The sequence below is a fragment of the Pollicipes pollicipes genome, unplaced genomic scaffold (genome assembly GCF_011947565.3).
Source record: "Pollicipes pollicipes isolate AB1234 unplaced genomic scaffold, Ppol_2.1 Scaffold_6138;HRSCAF=7277_pilon_pilon_pilon, whole genome shotgun sequence".
NCBI lineage: Eukaryota > Metazoa > Arthropoda > Thecostraca > Pollicipedomorpha > Pollicipedidae > Pollicipes > Pollicipes pollicipes.
Window position 1 is genome coordinate 19,544,032 of NW_023596818.1, and position 23,891 is coordinate 19,567,922.

At 58.5% G+C, this 23,891-nt stretch overlaps 1 protein-coding gene across 1 annotated transcript in view; it reads left to right on the forward strand.

Annotated features, from left to right (window-relative positions):
• Window positions 1-23,594, forward strand: part of LOC119105420 (cGMP-specific 3',5'-cyclic phosphodiesterase) — an 87,713-nt gene extending 64,119 nt beyond the window's left edge. Inside the window, exons 3-16 of the mRNA XM_037228885.1 lie at window positions 2,691-2,911; window positions 7,356-7,419; window positions 7,757-7,852; window positions 8,286-8,386; window positions 10,843-10,974; window positions 12,471-12,644; window positions 13,729-13,863; window positions 17,364-17,469; window positions 19,692-20,451; window positions 20,662-20,768; window positions 22,402-22,410; window positions 22,985-23,000; window positions 23,252-23,370; window positions 23,584-23,594. Coding sequence (XP_037084780.1) covers window positions 2,691-2,911; window positions 7,356-7,419; window positions 7,757-7,852; window positions 8,286-8,386; window positions 10,843-10,974; window positions 12,471-12,644; window positions 13,729-13,863; window positions 17,364-17,469; window positions 19,692-20,451; window positions 20,662-20,768; window positions 22,402-22,410; window positions 22,985-23,000; window positions 23,252-23,370; window positions 23,584-23,594 — 2,051 coding nt within the window. The remainder of the gene's footprint in view (window positions 1-2,690; window positions 2,912-7,355; window positions 7,420-7,756; window positions 7,853-8,285; window positions 8,387-10,842; window positions 10,975-12,470; window positions 12,645-13,728; window positions 13,864-17,363; window positions 17,470-19,691; window positions 20,452-20,661; window positions 20,769-22,401; window positions 22,411-22,984; window positions 23,001-23,251; window positions 23,371-23,583) is intronic.
• Window positions 23,595-23,891: the final 297 nt, after the last annotated feature.

Here is a 23,891-nt window from a genome sequence, read left to right on the forward strand (position 1 = left end):
ACCGTCCGTCACTGGACGGCCGGCGCGGCGGTGACTCCCGGCCGGAGCGACGTGCCGCTGCTGTCTGACCGGCTCTCCATCACTGATCAAGGAGCAAGCCTCTGGTGTCCTCTCGATGCATGTCGCTCCGTAGGACCATGGGTGGACTGCACCCTCGTCATCACGCGGGGCACATCAGGCGTGTAGGTTCGTAAGCTAAGTTGGGAGGGGGGTCTGAACAGGATAAAATACCCACCCCAAAACCTACCCCGAAACCAAACAACCAACCCCAAAAATATGCGTCAAAACACTTTCTCTCAAATAGACCAGCCTTTCTCTCAAAGTCAGTGGGCTGCAGCCCCACCCCCAACTGAGTAGGAAACACCCTTGGAACATACCCCCGTCACTGAACGGGGTATCCTCGGTCACGGTACAGTGGACGCCAGTAAAGTGGACACACTGTGTTTACGGCTGACCGTGGTTGTGGGTTCGGTGTACGACCGGCAACATACCGAGCCCAGCCCACTAATGTTTCGCTTGATAACAGGCTCAAGACCTTCCGACCGGCCGGTCGCGTTCCTTTCAGGACTCACACAAAGTGCCGGTGCAACCCATGGGGTTGATTCTGGAGACCACTTTCTCACTCTGATATCTGGATCTTCTTTAAAGGATTGGGTCTTCAGAAAGCACCTTAAACTATTCTTTCTAGAATTTGCAGCAAAGTCGATCTTCAAAATCGATTTTTCCATTCACAACGATTCCCAAGGAACCAGGGTATTGCTATTTTTGCGTTTTGTTCTCGGCCGTAACGCTATGGACCAGACTGCTACCATGATGTGAGACTGTCGCCTGTACCCGCTTCCCAGAAGGGCCCTGGCGAAGCCCAAAACCGTGCACGAACATCACAGCTCAGAGGAAACATGTGGCAAAAATTTAGGTGTCACAATAATATGCTGAAGCGTTCTACTTGCTAGGGTAAAAACGGAATACAAACGATTTGTCGTGGAGCCCAACCCATTGCGCGATGCTCGCGCGCTCAGCACTACCACGTTGCTATCCACCCAGCATTCTCCTCCCTAAAAGCTTTTGGCATGAGCACATGTATAAGCCCACAAGTATGCCATCCAGCAAGGGTGGCGCCGAACTCTACCGGAATTCCCAGCTGGGCCTGAGGCGATCGTATGCGCTGGATCCGTGCCGTATTCGGCTGCTGGTACAGCGCCCCACCCAGCGCCGGTGCGCGCGGCTGGCCGACCGCGCCGCCGCCCGCGCTCCCTCGTCGGCCAACGGTCGGCGAGTGAGCCCGGGGCTGCGCTCGCTGAGTGGGCTTGGCTTGGCTTGGAGTGCAGTGGCTGGAAGTAAGGGCTGGCGGCCCAGTCGCCGCCGAGGAGTGTTTGAGCAGACGGCAATCGCGTGACGTCGCGACCGGTCCTATTGCCCGCTCCACAGACGCTAGTGCTATGTTCGGGGCGCGAAATGAGTGTCTGGGGATATTTCGGACCGGCATCGCCCCGGGCAAATGCCTAACCTCTCATCCCTGGCCGGGTGGTGCGTGTTCTTTTCGAGCAAGCCCAAAAGTGCGCCGGTCATTTGGGGCTGACGCCAACCATTGCACGTGCCCGACAGCACGTGAAAATAAATTGCATTTGTTTTTGCCGTGTACGTGCTGCAAATAACCTGCCATGCACAGGTGTCCGTAAGTGGGCGTCAGGTGGGGAAGACTGCGTTACGTACCACCACGCGAAGCAGCTGTGTCACGATGTGAAAGCATGACCTGACGCAAGGGTTGACGCGGAGAGTGGAGAAAGGAGGCAGCCGGGTTTCGTTGATGCCAAGTGGCCAGTTGACTGTTTGATGTTGGAAAATGCACACGCGTGTGCAAACTTGCATATGCGGGCTTTCTCCTGCCACTACGGACATCTGGGAACATTTCTGTTGAAAGGGTTGCGCTTCTGACTATGGTTTCGACCAAGTGGCCTACTTGATCAGCCTATCGTGTGACACGTCGTGCGTCACACTGCATCACCAAAGCATGCTGCGCTTTCTAGTGCCGCGGTGTTTCCAAGCTTCGGAAGCAGAAACGCAAAATACGCCATAGAATTAAAATCGTGTTTTCCTTTCGTTAGTCGGCTCTTGTATTTGCTGTACGCTTAATTGGTGGTTTAATGGTCATTCTCAGAAATATAATTAAATTAGCATGCAGGTTTCAATGAGTTATAAGAAGAAAAGCTGAGAACCGCGTCTTCTGTGTATTGCCCAGGTCCTGTGCACTGCTCTTCGCTCTGCTTACTTTCACCACTGTACCGCTATGCTGACTCCGAATTGCCCAGATAAAGTTCTACATTGTGCTGTTAAGCGCTGTTCAGACCCGTGCTCTTTATCCCCTGTCGTAGATGTTCAATACAGACTTACCGGGACCACGTGGTCCTTCCTCCCCGCTCGCAGTACTCGTGGAATATCGTTCTGAACAGGCTCTACACTGCGCCCCGTCTTCGGATCCCCCGTAAAGTACCGGCATTACTCTGACTACGCGCTTCCTCACGCCTTAACCCCGGCTCTCCGTGGCTGTGAGCGTCATCCAGGCCACGCTGGCTTCACCATGATCAGAAGATCGTCTTTCCACCCACTACACCGACCTCGGGTCTGCCGCCGTGAGGGCACCACCAGGACCACGTTCTCCAGCACGCGCTGACGCCAGACCTCCGCCGCAGGCATGGCCAGCAGCGGCAGCGACACGTCGTCCGGCGCCGGCTCGCCTCCGGTCTCTGACGGCGACCGAGTGCTGCTGTCGACCCTGGACACGCGCCGCACCCGGCCCCTGCACACCGGCCGCTTCCTGACGCTGCACAAGCGGCGCAGGAAGCGGCTCTGCACCCGCCAGCTCACCGGAGACCGTGCCCTGCTCGACGACGTGTATCACGGTCCGGCGCAGGTGAGCTGCCGCAGCCGCTGTCGGCGCCCAGCTCGGGTTTGACTGCGCGTGTCGGGTTTACAGCCGGCTGTAGGTGTAAGCGCGTGTGTGGCGGCGACAGCGACCGCACGCTTTCGTGGCGCCTCACGCGGAGAAGGTAGCGATCTGCGCGGGTGAGGCGCCGGAAGGAACGAATGCCATCGTTTTATCTATGATGACGAATACCAGTGGCGCAGACTAGCTGTAATCAGTGAAGGGCAGCGTCGGGTAGGCCAGGGATGGGGTGGATTAAACGAATCTGGTGACAAAGCGGATCACTGATTATTGACGGAGGAATGTGGGTGCAAGGGAAGAACGGGCTAGGCTAGATTCCTTTATGAACGAACACTTGCTAGAGAGGAAGAATATGTTATACCTCAACACGGACTGGTGCCGATCAAAGGGATACGTTAGGACAGCTAGGTTACCATCAGATCGGCCTTATCACACACTCGAGCAAGTCAGAGAGGCAGGACCAGGGTCAGTTCATAGTTAGCCTACCACCGGCCATGCTGCTGCAGACCAGTGCAGATCTAACCCGCTGCGGTGCTCACCACACGACAGTCCCGGTCAGCGTGTTGAGCATAGGCGAGAAGCGTGCGCAACAGCGTGGAGGCATGACATTTAGAGGGGGTGACAGAGCAACATTCCAGCATCTCGAATTGGAGAGCGGACTCAATCCCTCCGTGGCATAGAGCTGCCTCCGCCCGGTGCCAATCAGGCCATCCGTTGCGCGCAGCGGCGGCCGCTCGTCATCGCCAAGACGGTACGGTTCGCATACGGAACCAGCCCTGACGATGGCAACGCGCGTCGGGCTCGACGACGCCCCACTTCCGAGCCTGCGAGCCGACCGACCTCGGCCGTCGGCAGCGCTCGCCGCCGCCGGTGCTCAGACCCGGCGTGACGTCACGTCTCGCTCTGACGTCACGCCTGAGGCGCGATGGGTCTGGCCGCTCCCAGCAACTGAAGACTGCGAGCCCGACTCGGCCGGGTCGATGCTGACGGGTGTGCGGCCGGCTGGCGCAGGGGCTCCGGTGTGCTCGAGGTGCTCTCGCCGGCCGAGGTGCTCCTGCAGGGGGACGACGTGCTCGGGGTGCTCCCGCAAGAGAGGGGTGGTGTGCTTGGGCCTAGGTGCTCCCGCAGGGGGACGGTGCGCTCGAGGTGCCCCCTTGGGGTAGGGGCGGTGTGTTTGGGCAGAGGTACTCCCGCAGGGGGAGGGACATGCGCCCTCTGAGCGCTTACACGTGGGGAGGCGTTTACGAGCCACACATTTGTCAGAACTCCCACAGGTGCGGAACCACGTAGACCTTTGCTCTGACACGGGGAGAGTCACTGATGTGTTCTCATTGATCATCATCATCATCTCATTGATCAAAGTTCTCAAACCGAAAGGGTGGCTGAGGGCATCCATCACGGATGAATTGTCGCCCTGTCGCACGTAACTGAGAGCTCTCGCACAGAGCTAATGTAGCCTTATGTCCGCCGTTAAGATCCCCCCCCCCCCCCCCCGGAGGGTGGCGTCCACTAGGTTTTATGCAGACTTGTTCAATTTCACCCGAACGGAGTTGAGCCTGTTAATAGATAGTCTGGAAGAGCGAGCAACACTGAGACTTCTAAGAATAGAAAATTCGCGAAGTACATGTATATGGGTAGACTAATTGATAATTACAAATGGGGGCACCTGTCTTCTCAACGGCTGCGACCGATCAAGCTTCCTGCGAAATTAGTTTCCCGATGACTCTACTGAAATCTGGTCACTTGCAAGAGTTGACATTGAGATTGAACGGAGTCAGTTCAAGCCTGGTCGCACCACTATCGCATCATGGTGTCATTTCTCCTCCGAACCTGGTGTGTCCTGTCTCCCCGTGTTAACTACCGGTGATTACTTGGCTTTGGAGCGAGCCTGTCAGTCTCGGCGCGCTGGCGCAGGCTGTCTGACACCTAATGGCCGAGCTGGGCCTTGTTCCTGGCCTCAGCCAACTGAGCTGGGATGAGCGATGCCACCAGCTGCACAAGCGGTCGTCACGGGTACCATGGCCCACGTTCTCACGTTCGTTGCCATCCCTGCGGTCTTGTTCGCGGAGGCTGATGGACGTGGTCATGATGTCATCGTTACTCCGGCCTAACGGCTCGTGACACGGAAGCGGCGTACTCCGGCCTAACGGCTCGTGACACGGAAGCGGCGTACTCCGGCCTAACGGCTCGTGACACGGAAGCGGCGTACTCCGGCCTAACGGCTCGTGACACGGAAGCGGCGTACTCCGGCCTAACGGCTCGTGACACGGAAACGGCGTACTCCGGCCTAACGGCTCGTGACACGGAAGCGGCGTACTCCGGCCTAACGGTTCGTGACACGGAAGCGGCGTACTCCGGCCTAACGGCTCGTGACACGGAAGCGGCGTACTCCGGCCTAACGGCTCGGGACACGGAAGCGGCGTACTCCGGCCTAACGGCTCGTGACACGGAAGCGGCGTACTCCGGCCTAACGGCTCGTGACACGGAAGCGGGCGTACTCCGGCCTAACGGCTCGTGACACGGAAGCGGCGTACTCCGGCCTAACGGCTCGTGACACGGAAGCGGCGTACTCCGGCCTAACGGTTCGTGACACGGAAGCGGCGTACTCCGGCCTAACGGCTCGTGACACGGAAGCGGCGTACTCCGGCCTAACGGCTCGTGACACGGAAGCGGCGTACTCCGGCCTAACGGCTCGTGACACGGAAGCGGCGTACTGTATTATTCGGGCCAGCCACGCAGCGGTTAACGGCGCGCTCATCGGTGCGACACCCGGCGAACGTCGCGCCTGACTGTGACGTCACCGGCACCTGACATGGGAGGGAGGGACCCCTGGCCGTGACGTCATCCGCGCTGACACGGGGGATCCCTGGTTGTGACATCATCCGTGCTGACACGGGAGAAGAACCCCTGACTGGCATCATCCGCGTTGACACGGGGTAAGAACCCCAGACTGGCATCATCCGCGCTGACGAGGGGCAGGGGAGAAGAACCCCTAGCTGTGACATCATCCGCGCTGATACGGGAGGGGAGAACCTTCGCTCCGCGTGCACGCCCAACGTTAGACGCCATGTGTCCACCACCACGCAACTCTGGCACACAGACCATTCACTACCGTCCAGCTCAGTCCAGCACGGCGCCGCATCCGCGGCTAGTAAGAGGTGTCGTCGGCTGTTTGAGGTCGGCTGTTTAGCGCACGCCGATTATAGCGGAGTCCAGTGGCGTCCGAGCCCTGCGCCCTGTCAGAGTGTATTGCTTACCGTGCGGCGGCCGGCCGGGGGACCACGGGGGGGGGGGGGGGGGGGCTGGCATCGCTGACGCGCGGGAGGAGGGGGAGGGATCGGTCGCATTGTTTACGGGGCCAGCCACTATTGCCGTGCGGCGCCGAACACAGGTGCTTCGAGAGCTGGTGCCATCACGCCACGTGCAGGCTGCGGTGCAGACTGCTGTGGCTGTGGGCTCATGTCGGTGCGCGGCGCGCCCATTTCTAATCGAGGCCGTGACCTACAAATCGCCTTCCTGAACACGCTGAGTGATGCTGTGTAACCTTGGCAGATGAACACTGCGCGGCGGCCGCTGCGCCTTCCTCATTGATCCAGCTGCTTATCTGCGGTGATGCATGAAGCCAGCTGGCCGCTCCCCCCCCCCCCCCCCCCCCGTAAATAATTAGCCCCGGGTGGTGGGAGCTGGCGACGGGGTTCGCGTAAGGCGCGATCCACGTCGGGTGACGGGCCGTCGGACCGGCCCTGGGCGCGCCAAACACGCCGGGAGACGCGCCGGCGCCAGCTGCTCACATGTCCCTTGTCCGCCAGCGAAAAATCGGAGAGAGAGAGCCCGTATAGCGAGTTGGAGTGGCCTCCGCACGTGCGGCGCTGCACGTGCGCTTACCGAGACGTGCGGGAGGCGCGAGCTGAGTTGGATTCGCGTAGTCGAGCCATGGTAGTTGTGCGGGTATGCGGACGTCTGATGGTGTCGTTAGTTACCTCGGAAGGACGACTCAAGTTGTTGGCACGGAAGGGCAGACTCATGATCGGCGATGGCGTTGGGGAAGACGATGCTTCACTAGTTATCAGCAGGAAAGGGGCGCGCATTTATTCGTGGCTCCGTACGGTGACAGATGTATCAAAGAAAGTGGGGTCTTGAAACAACCAACGCAATGAAAGTCACGGAGCTGTGTGGCTGCAATTAGTTTATAAATCGGATCTGTCATACTAGGCGTCATAACAGGCGTTGGACTGAACTACAGGCCCATCTTCGTGAACCTGTTGTTTGGTCCAACGCCTGGGAAATGACTAATCGGTGTCAGTCGTGTCACCGCTGTCCTCTGAGTCAGATGCACAGTTGTGAACGCGACTAGCTACGACCTTGAGGCTGCTCGCGTCGGCATGGAGTCTGATGCTTCTGTCTCCCGCAGTTGGTGCTGGAGCGGATAGAACGGTGGAACTTTAACGCCTTCACCCTGGACACGGTGACTGGAGGTGAGACATCGTCCGTGTGCTTAACGTCGAGGAACGGCGGCAAACACGACACGCTGTCATGCAAATAACGGCGTAGTATGTTGCACGCACGACATGGACGCGCGCGACGCAGTGGGAGCGTGCATACGCGTGCAGACGTGTGTAGACGTGTGCGCGCGTGGCACGGCCGACATGGACCATGCTTGAGACAACTCGCGAGGCACCAACCGACTTTTGGGCACGGTTGTTTGTCTGCTGGATCGCGGTGCGCATGTGTGATGGAGCCCGGCGTTGACAAGGCAGTGATGGACTTTCGTGACATATGCTGGCTAACGTTGACGACCGTTGGTGGTTTCAGGTCGTTCCGTGCCAGTTCTATGCGTTCATCTCTTCAAAGAGTTCGGCCTCAATAGTGCTTTCAATTTGGACGTCGTGAAAGTGTGGAAGTGCTTTTGTAAGTATGAAAGCGTCATGCCCGTTATGAAAGTGATATGCCTGATAAATAATAAATCGGCTGGTTATTATCTGCTGAAATCGGCTACTCTTAAATCACATTTTAAAAATGCAACGGCACAGTATGTAACGATGTCGTTTATACTAATTATTAACGTAATAAACTAACTTTACAAATTACTTGATTCCCAGCAGAATCTGTGCCGAAAGAACCGAGGCCTTCCGACTGTTTTTCCTTTGCACTTGGTAGCTTATCGGTCCAGACTGATGCCCGTGCGTGATGTGGACAAGGTACACTTGAATACGGTGTACCTTGAGGCTCCCTGTCATACCTTCGCTAACCTGATGTTTCTGAACGCCGATCGATCGTAACATTTAAGAGAACAACGACATAGCTGCCTGGGGTGCAATGACACACACTCGTTTGTTCGCAGCTTTAATTGAAGAGGGTTACCACAACACGAACCCTTATCACAACTCCATCCACGCCGCCGACGTCACTCAGGCTATGTACTGCTTTCTGCGCGAGCGCAAGGTAACCGGACTGAGACTCCTCGTGCTGGGACACTCAGCAGTAGATTGAAAACCGCGGCATTGAGGGGTATGTGGGCGGGGCCTAATGAGAGGGCCTAGCCGGAGAAGATTGTAAAGTTTGGTTCGGGTTAGTGGGAAAGAACGGAAGCTGCGTTATGTGCGAGTGGACGCGCGAGACGTGGTTGTGTTTTCACGCAAAGTTGTTTGTTTGTGGTGTACATTCGCCGCAATGAACTGCGCTGACGGACACCCCACTCGTTCGTTCCTTGCCATCGGTTCTGTAGGCTGAACAGGTTGCCTCGCGTGATGTAGAAGCGACGAACTAGTTAGCATGAGGCTTCTGTTTTTCCTAACGCCATCCAAGTTTACGGAGATCGTCGCGAGGTGAAGTCCAGAAAGCAGTCATGCCAGTTTTACCTGGTGCGTAAGTCTCAAATATATATTCTGCTTTTAATATAACGGCACGCTAGTACATTAAAGCGTTTCCAGATACGGAAATGGCGTAATAAAATAGATACTGAGCTAAGCCAATGATACTGAGCCAATGATATGATGTTGAGCTAATGATGTGATGCTGAATAATTGGTAAGTAAACTACAGGGGCAGACTCAGGCTTTCGTCAAGATGAGGGACATTAAACATTTCGCGACCCTGCAATGGTATGGCCCCCAGATGGCCCGACGAGACCTATTCCTCAGTTTGACGGGCTCTCTAGCTCGTCAAACTGACGCTCGTGACCACGCGTCACAGGCGGGAGATGGCCAACGCTTCAGTGGGGGGCATTTATTGTGTCATTTGTATGCGTTTTGGCGCACACTCAAATTCTTGGGATCCCGCAATTTGACGAGCTCTCTGGCTTTTCTGACCCTGCGTCACAGGTGGGAAATGGCGAACACTAAAGTGGCAGGCATGTATTGCGTCATTTGTATGCGTTTTGGCGCACACTCAAATTGTTGGGGACTTGGTATGTTTTTGGAGCCCCGTTTAACTTTGCGGAGCTGCAGCTTTTTCTGTCTTCACTGTTCCCTACGAATCCACCACGTACCCTCCGAACCAAAGCATTGGTTTAAGTCATATTCGTTATGTACACATCATGGCCATGATGAAGGTGATCATGTGATCGCATCGCTTAAACATTCGAAGCATTTTAGCGATAACGGTAAACGAAACGAGTCGGTGACATAACTAAGCGTCCAGATTAGCAGCACGGCTTGATTTTTAGTCCACATAAACCATGACATACCATGGCGCGCAAAAGCGAAGCCACAAGCGCGGCAACTGCCTTTTAAGCTGTAATCAGCACTACTGGCACGTTATGCCCACGATGCACGTAAATTCGCCGTGCATTCCTGGCAGACACCTATCTCATCAAGCGAGTGAAACGGTTATGCTTTTACGTTTAATTACACGGCGCAGGTGGCGGCCCAAACTTTTCCAAACCGTGGCGCTGAGTGGGGTGGGCCGGTCCTCCCACCTTTGATGGCCGCTTAACTGCTGGGCTAAGAGCATCGACCAGCGCTGAAAGTACCGCCAGCTCAGGCACGTCAGCCCCCGCGCCCTGGCCTGCCCCCCCCCCCCCCCCCCGTCGCCCTGTCCTGCTCCGACCAGCGCTGGAAGTACCGCCAGCTCAGGCATGTCAGTCCCCGCGCCCTGGCCTGCCGCCCTCCCCCCGTCGCCCTACCCTGCTCCGACCAACGCTGAAAGTACCGCCAGCTCAGGCATGTCAGCCCTCGCGCCCTGGCCTGCCGCCCTCCCCCCGTCGCCCTACCCTGCTCCGCGCGGCGGCCGGTGTCGGCGGACGGGGCCAACGCCTGGGTCTTCTGCTATCAGGGCAGCTCATGGCCTCTGGTGGGAATGCCCGCTGCCTGCCGGTCTTCTGCTTTGAGTGCTGGCGTCGCGACACGATGAAGCCCCGCTCATCATGGGCGCGACCTGAATGGTGCTGGCATATGGCTGCTGGCGCTCGCCGTCATCGAGCCCCGCGACGGCCGCTGGATTCCGCGTTCTCCAGCGAAACTGCGGTGATCTCCCCTGGCCATGGCTTTTGCTCGCACGGGGAGTCTGCGTGACGCCCGAAACTCGAATTTGCGCAGGCAAGCTGCGTTCTGTGTTGGAATGCTACGCGACGCTTTTGAGCTGGCGACTTCTGCGGGTCACACTCTCACTCTCCGTTGACCTCCGTGACCTCCGTGACCCGGTCGGCATCTCCAGGCCTGCTTGGCTCCGTCAGACCCGGATGACTTCGGCGGCCTGATGAAGTCTTGTGACACGCCTTATCCTGGTCATCCCATCAGCCTAGTACAGACATGAGTTGGTATCCCATGGTGAATCCCGGATCTCACACAGAAGTGTAATGACGGGATCCTGCCTTTGGATCTTGAGACCCGTTCTTCATCAACACGCTTGTATCTTAGTTCGCTCGTGATCGTCACTAACCGCTGTGGCCCCCGATCTCAGGTCACAGAGCACCTGACGCCGATGGAGCGGATGGCTGCGGTTCTGGGGGCCGTGTGTCACGACCTGGACCACCCGGGTGTCAACCAGCCCTTCCTCATCGCCACCGCCAACCACCTGGCCACGCTGTACAAGGTCGGTCGAACCGCTACCACGTCCCTGACTTTGACACCCTGGGGCCACCACGGGGTCACGGTCAGGGTCGGTCCTGCCGTGGTCTGTACGGTGACCTTAGCATCCTGGTGCCACCAGGGAGTCACGGTTAGGGTCAACCTTGCCGAGATTTGTACGGTGGCCTCGACACCCTGGGGCCACCACGGGGTCACGGTCAGGATCAGCTCTGCCGGCGTTTGAACGGTGCTCGAATTGCCTAAAAATGCCTGTCTTTGTAGTTGACATGTGTGTTTGGGCTAGATTAGTTAATAATCATACGTAATTGAAGTTACCTTGGTCATGCAGAACGGACGCGATTCAGACAGAGCTAGTTCAGGTTGTGAATTACGGGCCAGTGCGGTGCGTCTGCTAGTGTGGAGAGCAGTGCGGTTGACCTGAGTGATTGCGAGCGAACCCCTGCGGCGGAAATACCAGCTTAGTTGTGTGAAGTGTCGTGGCATGCCGTACGATGAGCGTGCATGGTGGAGACGGCGATTAGTGGGGATGAGGGCAGTATTTCCGTCGCGCAGAGGTCGCTGCCATTCCGACCGCTGCACACCGCATTATTCCGCCACCTCCCGACCGCACCCGTAAGATTCGGTCATCATTTTTGGCGGGAAGTCTCGGTCTTTTGCGGACATTCCTGTCGGCCGCAGCCTTCAGCAGCTCAGACAAACATTCTGTCTTGTGCAGCTCGACGTGATAAAATGTTCGCCTTTTGTAGCCGGGCGCATTGTCTCAGAAGAGTGAACCATGTCACCGGTGTCGCAACAGCCGTCCGAGTCCCCGTCGCGGCCGCAGAATAGGGCACCGCCGGTATTAGGATGGGTTTTTGCAGCGGCTAGACTCCAGCAGAGACGGGTTTTGCCATCCGAATACCCCACTCCAGGAGAATGACTGGCAATCTCATGCGTAGACGAAAACTTTGCACCTCAAGCTTCCACCCACTTGAGAACAGAGCGCGTGGTCGTGCGTTCAGATTTTCCCACGGGCTGCACCATGAACGGCTCCTCGTAGCCGACGTCGCGTCACAGATGCGCCAACTCCGCGGGAAGTTTTTGCGGTACAAGACAGGTGCTTATCCGTTAGGCTCCTACTCACCCGGCTAGATTTCGGCCTGATTGTGTCTCTGATGTCGCGCTAAGTTTTCGGGTGGCATACGATTTGAAGAATAATACATGTGCATGCATATATAAATACATATATATTTATCTATATATACACACAAATGCATATAAATGCATATGCATATTATATATATATATATATATATATATATATATATATATATATATATATATATATTGACAACTCAAGGCGTCTTATGAAATATTTGAATCATGAATCGCATCATTGACCGGATATTTATTTTTCTCCCGCAGCTTAGCATAGCCGCCAAAACCCCCATCGATCCAGTTGGGCAGCGTCGGCCGCCCGGCTGGCCGACCTCTGACCCCAGCTCGTGTGTCCATCGGCAGAACGCCTCGGTTCTGGAGAACCACCACTGGCGGATGGCGGTGGGCTGCGTGGCCGACTCGGGCATGCTCAGTCACCTGGACCCGATCATCTTCTCAGAGCTGATGGGCCAGATCCGCTCGCTCATCCTGGCCACAGATATCGCGCGCCAGGGCGAGTTCATCGCTCAGTTCCAGGTGAGGCCATGCCAGATAAGCAGCGGCGGCGCGCGGCCGCTGACTGATGCGCGGCCGCCGGTGGGGCGCGGCCGCCGGGCGCCGCCGTGCAGGAGGTAAGGACAGCTAGAGATGACGCTGGGAGGTAGCGCAAACGATATGGCCGAAGGGAGGTAAGTTGACAGTTTCGACTGACCGGCACTCGCTCACCTGTGCCGTGTCGCATCCCCGTGCCCTTCTGCTCCCTAGCATCCTGTTCATCCCTTCTGGCCTGCCAACATGGCCGCGCCGCCGCCGTCGGTCCCGTCGACGGTCGGCGCCGGTGACTTGCGGCGGTGACGGGACTGAAGCGCCGCGACTGTCGGTCCGGCGACGTTCGACAGAGCGTCCACGGCTATTGATCGCGGCTATTCCACGGCTGGTGATCGCGATGTGACTGGCCCGGCACGAGCCGCTGGTGCGAGCACGGCCCGTCGTTTCGCCTGCGGTGCCACGGCTGGGCTCGCGGGTGCGACTACGGCGGGTCGGCAGCTTTGTCTCCGGAAACGCTGTCGAACTTTAGGACTAATAGTGTGTCCTCCGCCTTTCGGCGCTGAACATGTGTGTGCGCGCGTGTGTGCACGTGTGTTTGCGTGTGTGCGTGCGTGCGTGCGTGCGTGCGTGCGTGCGTGCGTGTGGCCTCCGACATTATGCCAGGTGAAAAATTTGGTACAAGTTGTTGGTGCGGCCGACAGGCTGACCTTTCGTTGGGTCGGGCAGACTGCCAGCTCCCACTTAGCCCATAATCCGTATGCTGGACTATTCTCCTGGCCCTTGATGACGACCTTTCGTGATCCTGCCTGGCGCAAAGCCAGGGCTGTTGAATTGGCAAAGGCATAGCTGTTCAAACTGGAAAGCCATGAGCACATCAATGAGACGCCAGTTGTGTGGATGAAAACTCAAACCTGTGGCCTTTTGATGAGGTCATGTCTCTCGGTCAGCCCACGTCGTGACTTCATGTGATGTGACCCCTGCGCCGGTCGGACAGCTGACACCTGTTGGCTGTGCGCACTGACCAAAGTGGCGCGCTGGCCGCCGGCTGACCCGGCGTGCCGCCGCGCCGCAGAGCTACATGACCAACTCCTCGCTGAACATGCGGTGGGCGGCGCACCGGCACTTCATCCTGCAGATTGCGCTCAAGTGCGCCGACATCTCCAACCCGTGCCGCTCATGGGACATCAGCCAGAAATGGAGCAGAAAGGTACGCCACGCCGGCAGACTGGTGCCCCCCCCCCCCCCCCCCCAGCCGCGCGCGGGACCGGCTCCGCATTCGCCGGCGCATCGCACGGCACGATGGCGGGATAGATCCAGGTGCGGAGGGAACGGTGCGGTTGCGGGAGGGGTAGCGTAGGCCCAGGTGCGGAGGAACTGGTACTGTTGCTGGAGGGGAGGGCGAGGGGAAAGCAGATCCAGGTGCGGAGGGAACGATTAAGCTGTCAGATGTCCCTAATGGCTCTCGGGGTGGGCGGACTAAAGAAATGGACGGCTGGACACGTGCACGATATCTTGGACGAGAGGTCTTCTGGATTGACTCGGAAATATTGACTCGGGACTATGAGCTATTCCCCCCCCCCCCATTGTCAATGACGCAGATACTCCTCAGCCAGAAGGAAGGGGCGGGGGGGGGGGCGTCGGCACTGTCATCCGTAGAGCTTTTGTTGTCACTCCCATGAAACAGTAACATCGCCAGGTTGAGAAAGCGCCGCATGCATGGTAGCACGTTCGCCGCACGAACAATTGATGCCTAGATGTGCGGCCGCAGTAGCCCCACAGCTTCTTCCGAGCTGTGGGGCTACCGCGGGCTTCTCCTGGGCCACCGCGGGCTGCTCCTGGGCCACCGCGGGCTGCTCCCGCCTGACACCCCGCCGCGCTTCGCCCCAGACGTGACCGCTGCCGCCGTCGGCGGCGGCTGGAGGTCGGCGTGTCTGGCGACCCCTCGCGGCCGCCCGCCGCCCTCCCGCCCTCCGCTCGTAAACCACCGAAATGTCGCTCGTAACGCGGAAAGCCTGTTGGCCGTGCTCGGTCGGCGGCCGGCCCTTCCCGCACTGAAATGCACTGCTGACACAAAGTGACACCGACTGGTGACACGGACTAACACTAGTTGGTGACACTACCTGACACTTGTTGGTGACACAGACTGACACATACTGGTGACACGGGCGAACATTAGTCGGTGACAATGCATAACGCCAGTCGATGACACTGATCGACTCTATCTGGTGACACCGACTGACACTACTTCATGACACCGACTGACACAATCTGGCGACACCGGCTGGCGCGCGCCGTGCACACCTGCGGTATGAAACGCTGTTGGTGGCAGGCTTGCTGCCTAAAGGAAAAGAGAGAGGCTGAACGAAGGTCAAGAATCCAGCATGGGCAAAACCACAAGGAAACGGCAGGCTTCACACCGCTCACAGATTACCCATCTGCTCCAAAGGGCCGTGTCAGATCCACGATGACTGCTGCGAGCTGGTGGGTCGATCTGATCAGCTGATGCTGGTGCTGATAGTTATCGTATGCCGGAGCGTCGTCGGGACCGTTGGTCGGCCGTGCCGCTATTGAGTTCGATGACGGCGGAGAGGGGCGTCGGCCTTGAGGCCCCGTCACTGCAGGTGTCCGCAAGCCATTCGTGGCCTTGTGCGGTCGGCAGACCTGCACTTATCCCGCCGGCACTGTGAAGGGTCTCTCTCTCTCTCTCTCTCTCTCTCTCTCTCTCTCTCTCTCTCTCTCTCTCTCTCTCTCTCTCTCTCTCTCTCTCTCTCTCTCTCTCTCTCTCTCTCTCTCTCTCTCTCTCTCTCTCTCCTCTCTCTCTCTCTCTCTCTCTCTCTCTCTCTCTCTCTCTCTCTCTCTCTCTCTCTCTCTCTCTCTCTCTCTCTCTCTCTCTCTCTCTCTCTCTCTCTCTCTCTCTCTCTCTCTCTCTCTCTCTCTCTCTCTCTCTCTCTCTCTCTCTCTCTCTCTCTCTCTCTCTCTCTCTCTCTCCGCGTTAGCGTTCGCCACGTTGGCGGGAATATCAGACGCTCAGAGTTCTCTGTTAACGCGTGTTCCCCATCTGATTGCGTATCGGCGCCGAACATACCGGTACAGGCTCGGAACGGATAGAGGTGGTGTTACTGATGGAGGAACGCGGCCTCATGGAAGGGATGTGAATAACAGAAAATGTGTCAGCTATTTAATATTATTTTCTTCCGATAACGACGGTGCCGCTGCTGTTGTTAGAAGGTCCCTCCACTGATGCTGTAGCTTCCGGCCGCGGCAGGCAGGGCTGCCCCAGCATCGGGACTGTTTGCGTTCGACGTCACAGTATTGACTTTTGTTTAGTCCATTTTCATCTCCGGTTGAGAGGATCGGCGCGGCAGTGAGCACCGCGTGACTCGCAGCCCTCCCTTCCCCTCCCCGCATCCCTCCGCTGCCCCTTCCAGCATCCCTCCGCCACCCCTCCCCGCATCCTTCCGCTGCTCCTTCCAGCATCCCTCCGCCGCCCCTCCCCGCATCGTTCCGCCGACACCCCCACCCCCCCCCCCTGCATCGCTCCTCCTCCTCCTGCATCCCTTCGGCGCCCCTCCCTGCATCCCCCGGCGCCCCTCCCTGCATTCCTCCGTCCCTCCCGACATCCCTCCGCAGGCCGCTCCCTGCATCCCTCCACCGTCCCGCCCTGCATCCCTCTCTGCCGCTCGACGCTTCCGCCGGCAGTGCGTCGGCATTGGGGACCTGAGATGGGGACCTGATGCTGACAGCGGGATGTGCGACGGTGCGACGGTGCGATGGTGTGTCGATCCGACAGATCAAGCGTCGATCACCAGCTGGCCCCCCTGAATGCAGTTCAATAGACGGGCATAGCACCATTTACAGGGCTAACCGGAGCGTATAACGCGTAGAGCTGAGCTAACGTACAGTCCGGGCAACAGGTACCGGGCAGGCGACTCGAACTACGGCCGCGTTGTAAACTGCTAGGCAGTTGTAGGTGGGAGGTGACTGTCGGAATAGCTCCACCCATTGTGCGCCGCGGGAAGAGTGGGGGGATTTACCTTCGGGTGAATAGCGGTGCGAGCGTGACAATGTCAAAACGTGACATCTGCTGGCCGGCGTGCACAGTGAGCAGAGCTGTTGGATATTTGCTAAGTGAGTTTGAAAGCGCACGATGCGTGGGATGCACGCACTGCATGGTCGCATTGCAGGCACGTTAAACTGCGGCCATATGAACGCTTGGTGCGGGTCATCATCCACGCGGGCGCTCTTGCACCGGAGAGGGAGTCTTCTAGGGTCTCGAATGCCCCCAGATCTGCATCGTTGTTTTCCGACATTTTTCTCCCACCTCACAGGTTTCCAGGAGCACATTTTGTTTTCTGTATACCCCACGACCCAGCGTTTATGGACGTGCCGGACTTGGTGTGCTTAACCTTTGGTAAACAAACTGAATGTTCACTCCCTCAGCGGCCGGTGACGCTATGAGAGCCATGGCCGCTCACTGACTCACTGTGCGGGCTCCGAACGGCTTATGGCAGCCATTTCGACTTTGTGGCTGCTCTGTTGTGACGTGTCATTCCATGATTCATTTCGGTCTTCCTCAATGTGGTAGACACCGCGTACGTTTCCTCCGTGACATGTTTTCAGACATGTTCGTTTCCATGGATAGGTGTAAGATGTATTAGATGCTGCTATGTTCACTTCCATGGTGAAAACTCCGTCTTGTGCCCGCAGGTCTGTGATGAGTTCTACCGTCAGGGAGACTACGAAAGAAAGCTGAACTTGCCAATTACCAGTTTGTGTGACCGCACCGGAAGCTCCGTCGCCAAAATACAAGTTGGTGAGTTGCGTTTAGGTATGCTGCTGACGCATAGTACCGCAATGATAGTCGTTTGCGGAGCTATGCTTGCGTAGGAGAGCTTTCGCTCTGAAATTGCACCCTTAAACCTGATAATGGTATTTCCATATCAACCGAGGACGACCATGATTGCGTTGTTGCTTGTGTGACGCGTGGTCCAGTGCGAGACCTTTGCCTTGCGGCCCATTGCTTTGAAGATATCTGACTTGCCACAAGATCTCAGCAACTGCGCAGCCGCTACAGCGGGGTGTGCTGTTTTGAGGAGTGGGCTCCCGTCGTCCTGAGTTTCTATGAGATCATCACTTGCCCTGCCAGCCAGCGGTGCTTCCGGGGAACACTTCATTGAAGACCGCTGACGAACACCCTGCTGAGGAGCACTCGCGAGCATCCCTTTTCTTTCGTTTACCATCAAATTGTCTGACTGCAGATCTCAAGCCAGCTGGGCCTGCCTGGCATCTCATTGGCTCATAGGCGAAACGAATGTATGTTGGCAGGCCTGCGAAAAAAATTATACGTGTTATTTAAATCTGTATGGATTTTGTGCAGCTATAAATACCAAGGCAAAAAGCCTTCAGTGTTTTTGGCGAGCATTCAAATTTCACATTCACAAATTCACAAAAACCACATTCACTTGCCGCGCAGTCACTATGTGCGCGCTTAGTCTTCATGTGAATATGCCAAAAAATATTCTCGGCAATACGGCTTCTGGTTATGATTTGGCCACTTTATACCAATGAAAAACCTATAGCAGTTTCTCCAGCATACCTTGTTGGCGGAGCTGCTGTAAGCCCCGCTGCCGTGTTTACACCAGGATCACCGTGCGTGAACCCACGAGTCACGTGACGACCATGTGTCTGTGGTACTCTCCCCCCCCCCCCCCCCCCCCCCAGTGTGCCGCATTCCAGAGGCGGCTGGCGGGCGCTGGCCGTCGACGGCCCGGCCGGTGACCAGATATAGTGCACGGTCGCACACCCTGTCTGACTCGTGCTGAGACAAGACAGCCATACACCGACACTGTTTGTGTACCCTGCTAGTGTAAACAGTGGTTAGTCTGCGGTATGTAGCCACCCCCCCCCCCCCCTCGCCGCTCACTCTTATCTGCGCATATCTGAGGGGCCCCATGATGGGCCCTCACAACAAGGCCTTTAAACGAACCAAATTCAATGATGTTATGGTTAACGTTGCATGGTGCTGCAAATGCCCCATGGTAGCACATGGATCGCTTGCTTGCTTCGCTGGTGGTAATTCCGACTATTGACGTAAATGAACGGTCTAGTGACATCAATACCTTTGGTCCATCCGCAGGGACGTCAGGACATCCGGAGATACATGTTTATGTTTGCCCCGATCAGACCACTTCTTAGAACTGAAAGTCGCGAGTGGACGATTCACCGAATGCCGATAGCAAATCACGCAACAGTTGGGGAAGCTCAAGGGTCACTGCTTGGTTCTGAATGGCCCGCTTTGCGCTAGGCATTGAAGCGGTTTCAAGTTAGTTGGTGTTCGGCTACCAGCCTGACGTTCGTTCTGAAAGGATGCTTAGATTGTACTGCCCTTATAAGATGTAATGGTCCCTGCAATTTTTCCTCGAAAAGCATTTGGTCTTGAAACATCCCTTCGCGTAGCCGATGTTTCAATCCTTCGTAAGACAAATGATTTGGTGTCTTTGAACTAACAGCATGGTTAGACCTCTAACTGACATTGGATTTGGCGGTCTCTCGCTTATTTATCTTTGTCCGTCAGTGAATCTGCTTCCTTCAGTAAGCTGCGATGCATTGCCGTGTTCCTGATGAGAACGTTAACACGCGAAACACTTTTGGACCGGGCTCAGAAGCAACAAATATGTGTGAAACTCTACAAAGCTCTTAACTCAGTGCCAACAAACAGACTTGCATAAATTCCGCCGTCAGAAGCTTCCCCGCTGCGGGTCCCGTTTCCGGATAACCCCGCTCTTGTTTACATTCTCTACGTGGGGCCCCACACGCTGCCGCCGGCCAGAGGCGTCGTGTGCTGTCCTCTGCCCGCCCGACAGTCACTCCCCGCCGGCAGAGGCGTCGTGTGCTGTTCTCTGCCCGCCCGACAGTCACTCCCCGCCGGCCAGAGGCGTCGTGTGCTGTTCTCTGCCCGCCCGACAGTCACTCCCCGTCGGCCAGAGGCGTCGTGTGCTGTTCTCTGCCGGCCCGACAGTCACTCCCCGCCGGCAGGGTTCTTCCGCCATGTTGTGCGCCCGCTGTTCTTCGAGTGGCACCGTTGGCTGACGACGCCGCTGTCGTGTGAGATGATGCGTAACCTGGACCACAACCACGCCTGCTGGGAGCGCTGGCTGCAGCAGGAGACCGAGGAGGAGACCAAGACGGAGATGTCCGACACGGACGTCGTGCGGCTCGACGACCCGACCGACGACGAGGTGTCGGAGAGCGTGTCGGAGTCGGAGCTGCGCGAGCTCCTGACGGTGCCGGCGCACGGCAGCCGGCGCCACAGCGCACCCGTCAACTTCCCCCGGCCCGTGGCGCGCACCATCATCCGACGCGAGAGTCTGCCGGCGCAACCACCGCGGCGCCTGCGCACCGAGACGCTGCTGCACCTGCAGCGCGCCGGCGGGCCCAGCCTGCTCTCGGTCTGCTCACTGGCCAGCCTCCGCGTGCCGGAGGAGGCTGAGGGCGAGAGCGACATCAGCGCTGAGTACCTGCTGCCGGACCCCAGCATCACGAGCATCACGGCCGGTGGCACCGCCACGCCGCTCAGCAACTGGACGCCGACGCCCAATCGCGACGCGTCTTCGGGCAGCCTTGCGTCGCTATCGCCGCCCGGCTCGCCGCCCGGCTCGCCGCCGCCGCCGCCAGCGTTGTCGGCCGGCGAGGGTCGCCTGGCACGCCAGCGCACCTTCCCGCTCACGCAGCCGGGCGACGCGTCGCGCGTGCGTTACCTCTCGCTGCCGGTGAGCGGTCCGCCGACCGGCTGCCGGCCGGGCCAGGGCTGCAGCACGCCGCCGTCGGCGCGCACCGATGCCGTCGCGCAGCTGCGCGCCTTCCACTCGGTGCTCGGCGAGCGCGTCAACACGCACCGGCGCCGCCAGCTGGGCCGCCGACGGCCAGAGCCGGCCTGGCCGCTGCTCGAGAAGGAGAATCGCGTACCGGCCGGCGGTGTGCTGCGCGGCGCGCCCGGGCGCCGCAGCGCCGGAAACCTGGGCGACACGCTGCGCAGGCGCGGGTCGGCGCCCGTCAAGCTGGGCTGCGCGCAGGAGGCGCGCACGCTCGCTCGCAACAGCTCATTCACCGAGGGTGAGTGGAGCAGGGGCGTCTTGCATGCGGCGACCCCGCAGCCCGGGGCGTGTGGTGTGTAATGGCCCGCTTGCTACGAGGCGCCCGCCCGGCGTCGGCCTCTAGCGTAGAGATAGGTTTCCTGGTGCGTCACCGCACAGTTGTTCGGATGACTAACCCTGGGGGCGTAGTGACGTTTGCAAGCACGTGTTGGCGTCCGCACGGTGACACCCTTTCGTTCTGTCCTCGAACCGCCATTCGAAAAGGTGGGCGAACTCAGCGTGGCCCCTCCTTTGGTACAGAACCGTTTTCGATTAGTGTGTGCGTGCGTGTGGAGTGTTCTGCAGCGCCACCTTGCATCGGGTTGCAGTGTGTGTGTGTGTGGGAGGACCGTGGCCGCCCCTTCGGCGTCTCTGACGTGCCTCCGTGTCTGTTGCCGTAGAGAGTTGGAAGCATGCTGGGGCGCCCAGGCGGGGCTCTCTCCCGCCCTCCAGTGACCGCGTCTGCCTGGCCGCCCGTCTGAAAGGTCAGTCTCCGCCGCTTCGCCGCCCCACCGCCTGCCGCCCAAGCTCCCGCCTCTGCATGTTTGGTCTCTTGGGCGCGCATCGTGTTGCAGCCTTTTCACAGATCACACGTGGCTGTGACGGTCATGCCAGCGTCCGTTGGCCACATCTCCAAATGCTAATCGGCTGGGGGCCTGGCAAGTGACCATGCGGGCTGTTGGAGCTGCCCAGCGCTGACCCCTGTCTGGCTTTAGCTAACGGCCAGCCCTGCCTGGCTTTAATCGATAGCCAGCCTGTTTGTTGCACCATCGCTTGCGCGGAGGCTCTTCGGCCGTCTGGCTTTTGTTATCCTCTGTAATGGCTCCGCTGTCTGAATGTAGGTGTTTGTGGATGACTCATGCGTATGGTTTTGGAGGATTGGAAGAAGAACATGCCATGCAATCGATGTTCCTGTCATATTGCCGAGTGTTGTTGGCCCCATGTCAGTCTGCCGCCGAAGGCCAGAGACTTCACAGGTTTTCATCGAGCCATGTGAAAGGTTCCAGTGTAGGTTCACCCACCCCGTGTTTCACCGGGGGAAAATCGATAAGGCTCCTGTCATGCACTGCGAGAGAACCATCACGCTGGTTATGAGTCATTCGCCCATGCTGTGCAGATCTCTCGATGGAGCGGCGCAATATTTGTAAAAGTGGGTTGCTGATTGTGAATAACCCTGCCGCCAGCCGTGACTCAAACTCACCCTGACCTCATCGTCCATGACTCCATCATGGTGGCTACCCGAGGACGCGTCGCCCTCCATCCCGCCTCCCCCCCCCCCCCCCCCCCCCCCCCCCCCCTCCAAGCGCCTGACATCAGTGTGCATGTCGCCAGGCATGAAGATCGAGGCTGCCTGGTGGGACCGACGTGAACTGCTGGTGGATTGGCTGCCCACCAGGCGGGGCTCGGGCCCACCGCAGCCGGACGCCGACGCCGACCAGGCGTTCGGCCAGCTCCGGCTGGCGCTGCTGCTGCGGCTGCGCGCCGTCTCGTCCGTCGACGGGCCGACGCCGCCGCCGGCTGGCTGCAAGCGACGTGGCTCGCTGCCCACAGACCTCATGGGTGAGTGGTCTCCTACCTCTGCCCCTAAGGCATCGTGGAGCCTGCACCCACAGACCTCATGGGTGAGTGGTCCCCTACCTCTGCCCCTACGGCCAGTGCGGGGGCAATGGAGCCTGCACCCACAGGCCTCATTGGTGAGTGGTCTCCTACCTCTGCCCCTAAGGCTCGTGCGGGAGCAATGGAGCCTGCACCCACAGACCTCATGGATGAGTGGTCTCCTACCTCTGCCCCTAAGGCTCGTGCGGGAGAAATGGAGCCTGCACCCACAGACCTCATGGGTGAGTGGTCTCCTACCTCTGCCCCTAAGGCTCGTGCGGGGGTAATGGAGCCTGCACCCACAGGCTCTATCGGTGAGGGGAACCTGCTTTGTCTGTCCAATCCACATATTTCATGGCGAGCAGGGCCTTCTGCTGTCTGTTCACAGAGCGTTCGGATGAGCATCTGTGGCCTGCATCCACAGAGCACACGGGTAACTCACTGTGCTCACTAGGAGATCTCCTCATTAAGCCCCGTATTCGCTTTTGACTAGTGTTTAGTTTTTTTAAGTTGGAACTCCCATTTGTCATCGTGGGAGAGCACGTGCAGAGGGCAGGATCAGCTGCGAACTGCTCGACACCTCCCGGTGCCCTGTTGCAGGTATCTGCAGTCCGAGGTAGCCGGCAGCCATCTTCTCTACATAGTGTGCCGTCATAGCAGCGGGGCGATATCATGTCCACGCCGCACGTGGCGCTCTAGTGCAAAATTAGGGTTAGTCTTGTGATTATGGCAAGTTCTAGGCTAGACGTTCGGTACAAACATTCATGAACTATTTTTTTCACCTTTTCGTGCCGTGGTTTTGTATTTGATGGGAGCCGGAACAGCGCGTTCTGGCGCCGCGCTCAACCGCTCTGCTGTTGGCCCGAGCTGGGCCGAGCCGGGTGGCCAGCGGCGACGGCCCCGGCTTCTCACCTCCACCGTCGGCGAGTGGCATGGCTCGTGGGACGAGGGTGGCGACGACGCGGCCCCGGCCGGCGTCATGCGAGGTCAGATGCTAGACGCCAGGTGGAACGGGAGCCGACGACGGCGTACGCTGCTCTACCTGCTGAACGCACAGAGCGGGCACCCGAACGCGCACAGCAGCCGCGCGGCGGCACGGGCGTCCCGTCCGGCCTCGGCTGTCGAAATCATGGTCCAAAGTTCAGACAGCGCCGTGGCCTACCGAGCCACCCCGGCTGCGGCGGTCTGGCCCCCGGCAGCGGGCCACTAGCGCGCCAAAGTCCGCCGCAGCGGCCCGCAAAGGTGTACCCGCTCAACCGACGCGTACTGCGCGGAGTGCGGCCGCGGCCAACCTTTCGTGAGTACCGTCAGACGCGGATGCTTGCGTCCGAAGTACCGCTGCGCCTCTTCCGGACGGTCCAGAGCGACCCGGTAATGTTCCCGGCCAAATGGACGCGCTCGTGGTGGGCGTGTTGCAATCCTCCCTCCTCCCACACGCCGCCGACAATCCCCAGGGCCGTATGTCTTCTTTGCTCAGTGTGAATAGTCGCCGGGTGGAGCTGGATGT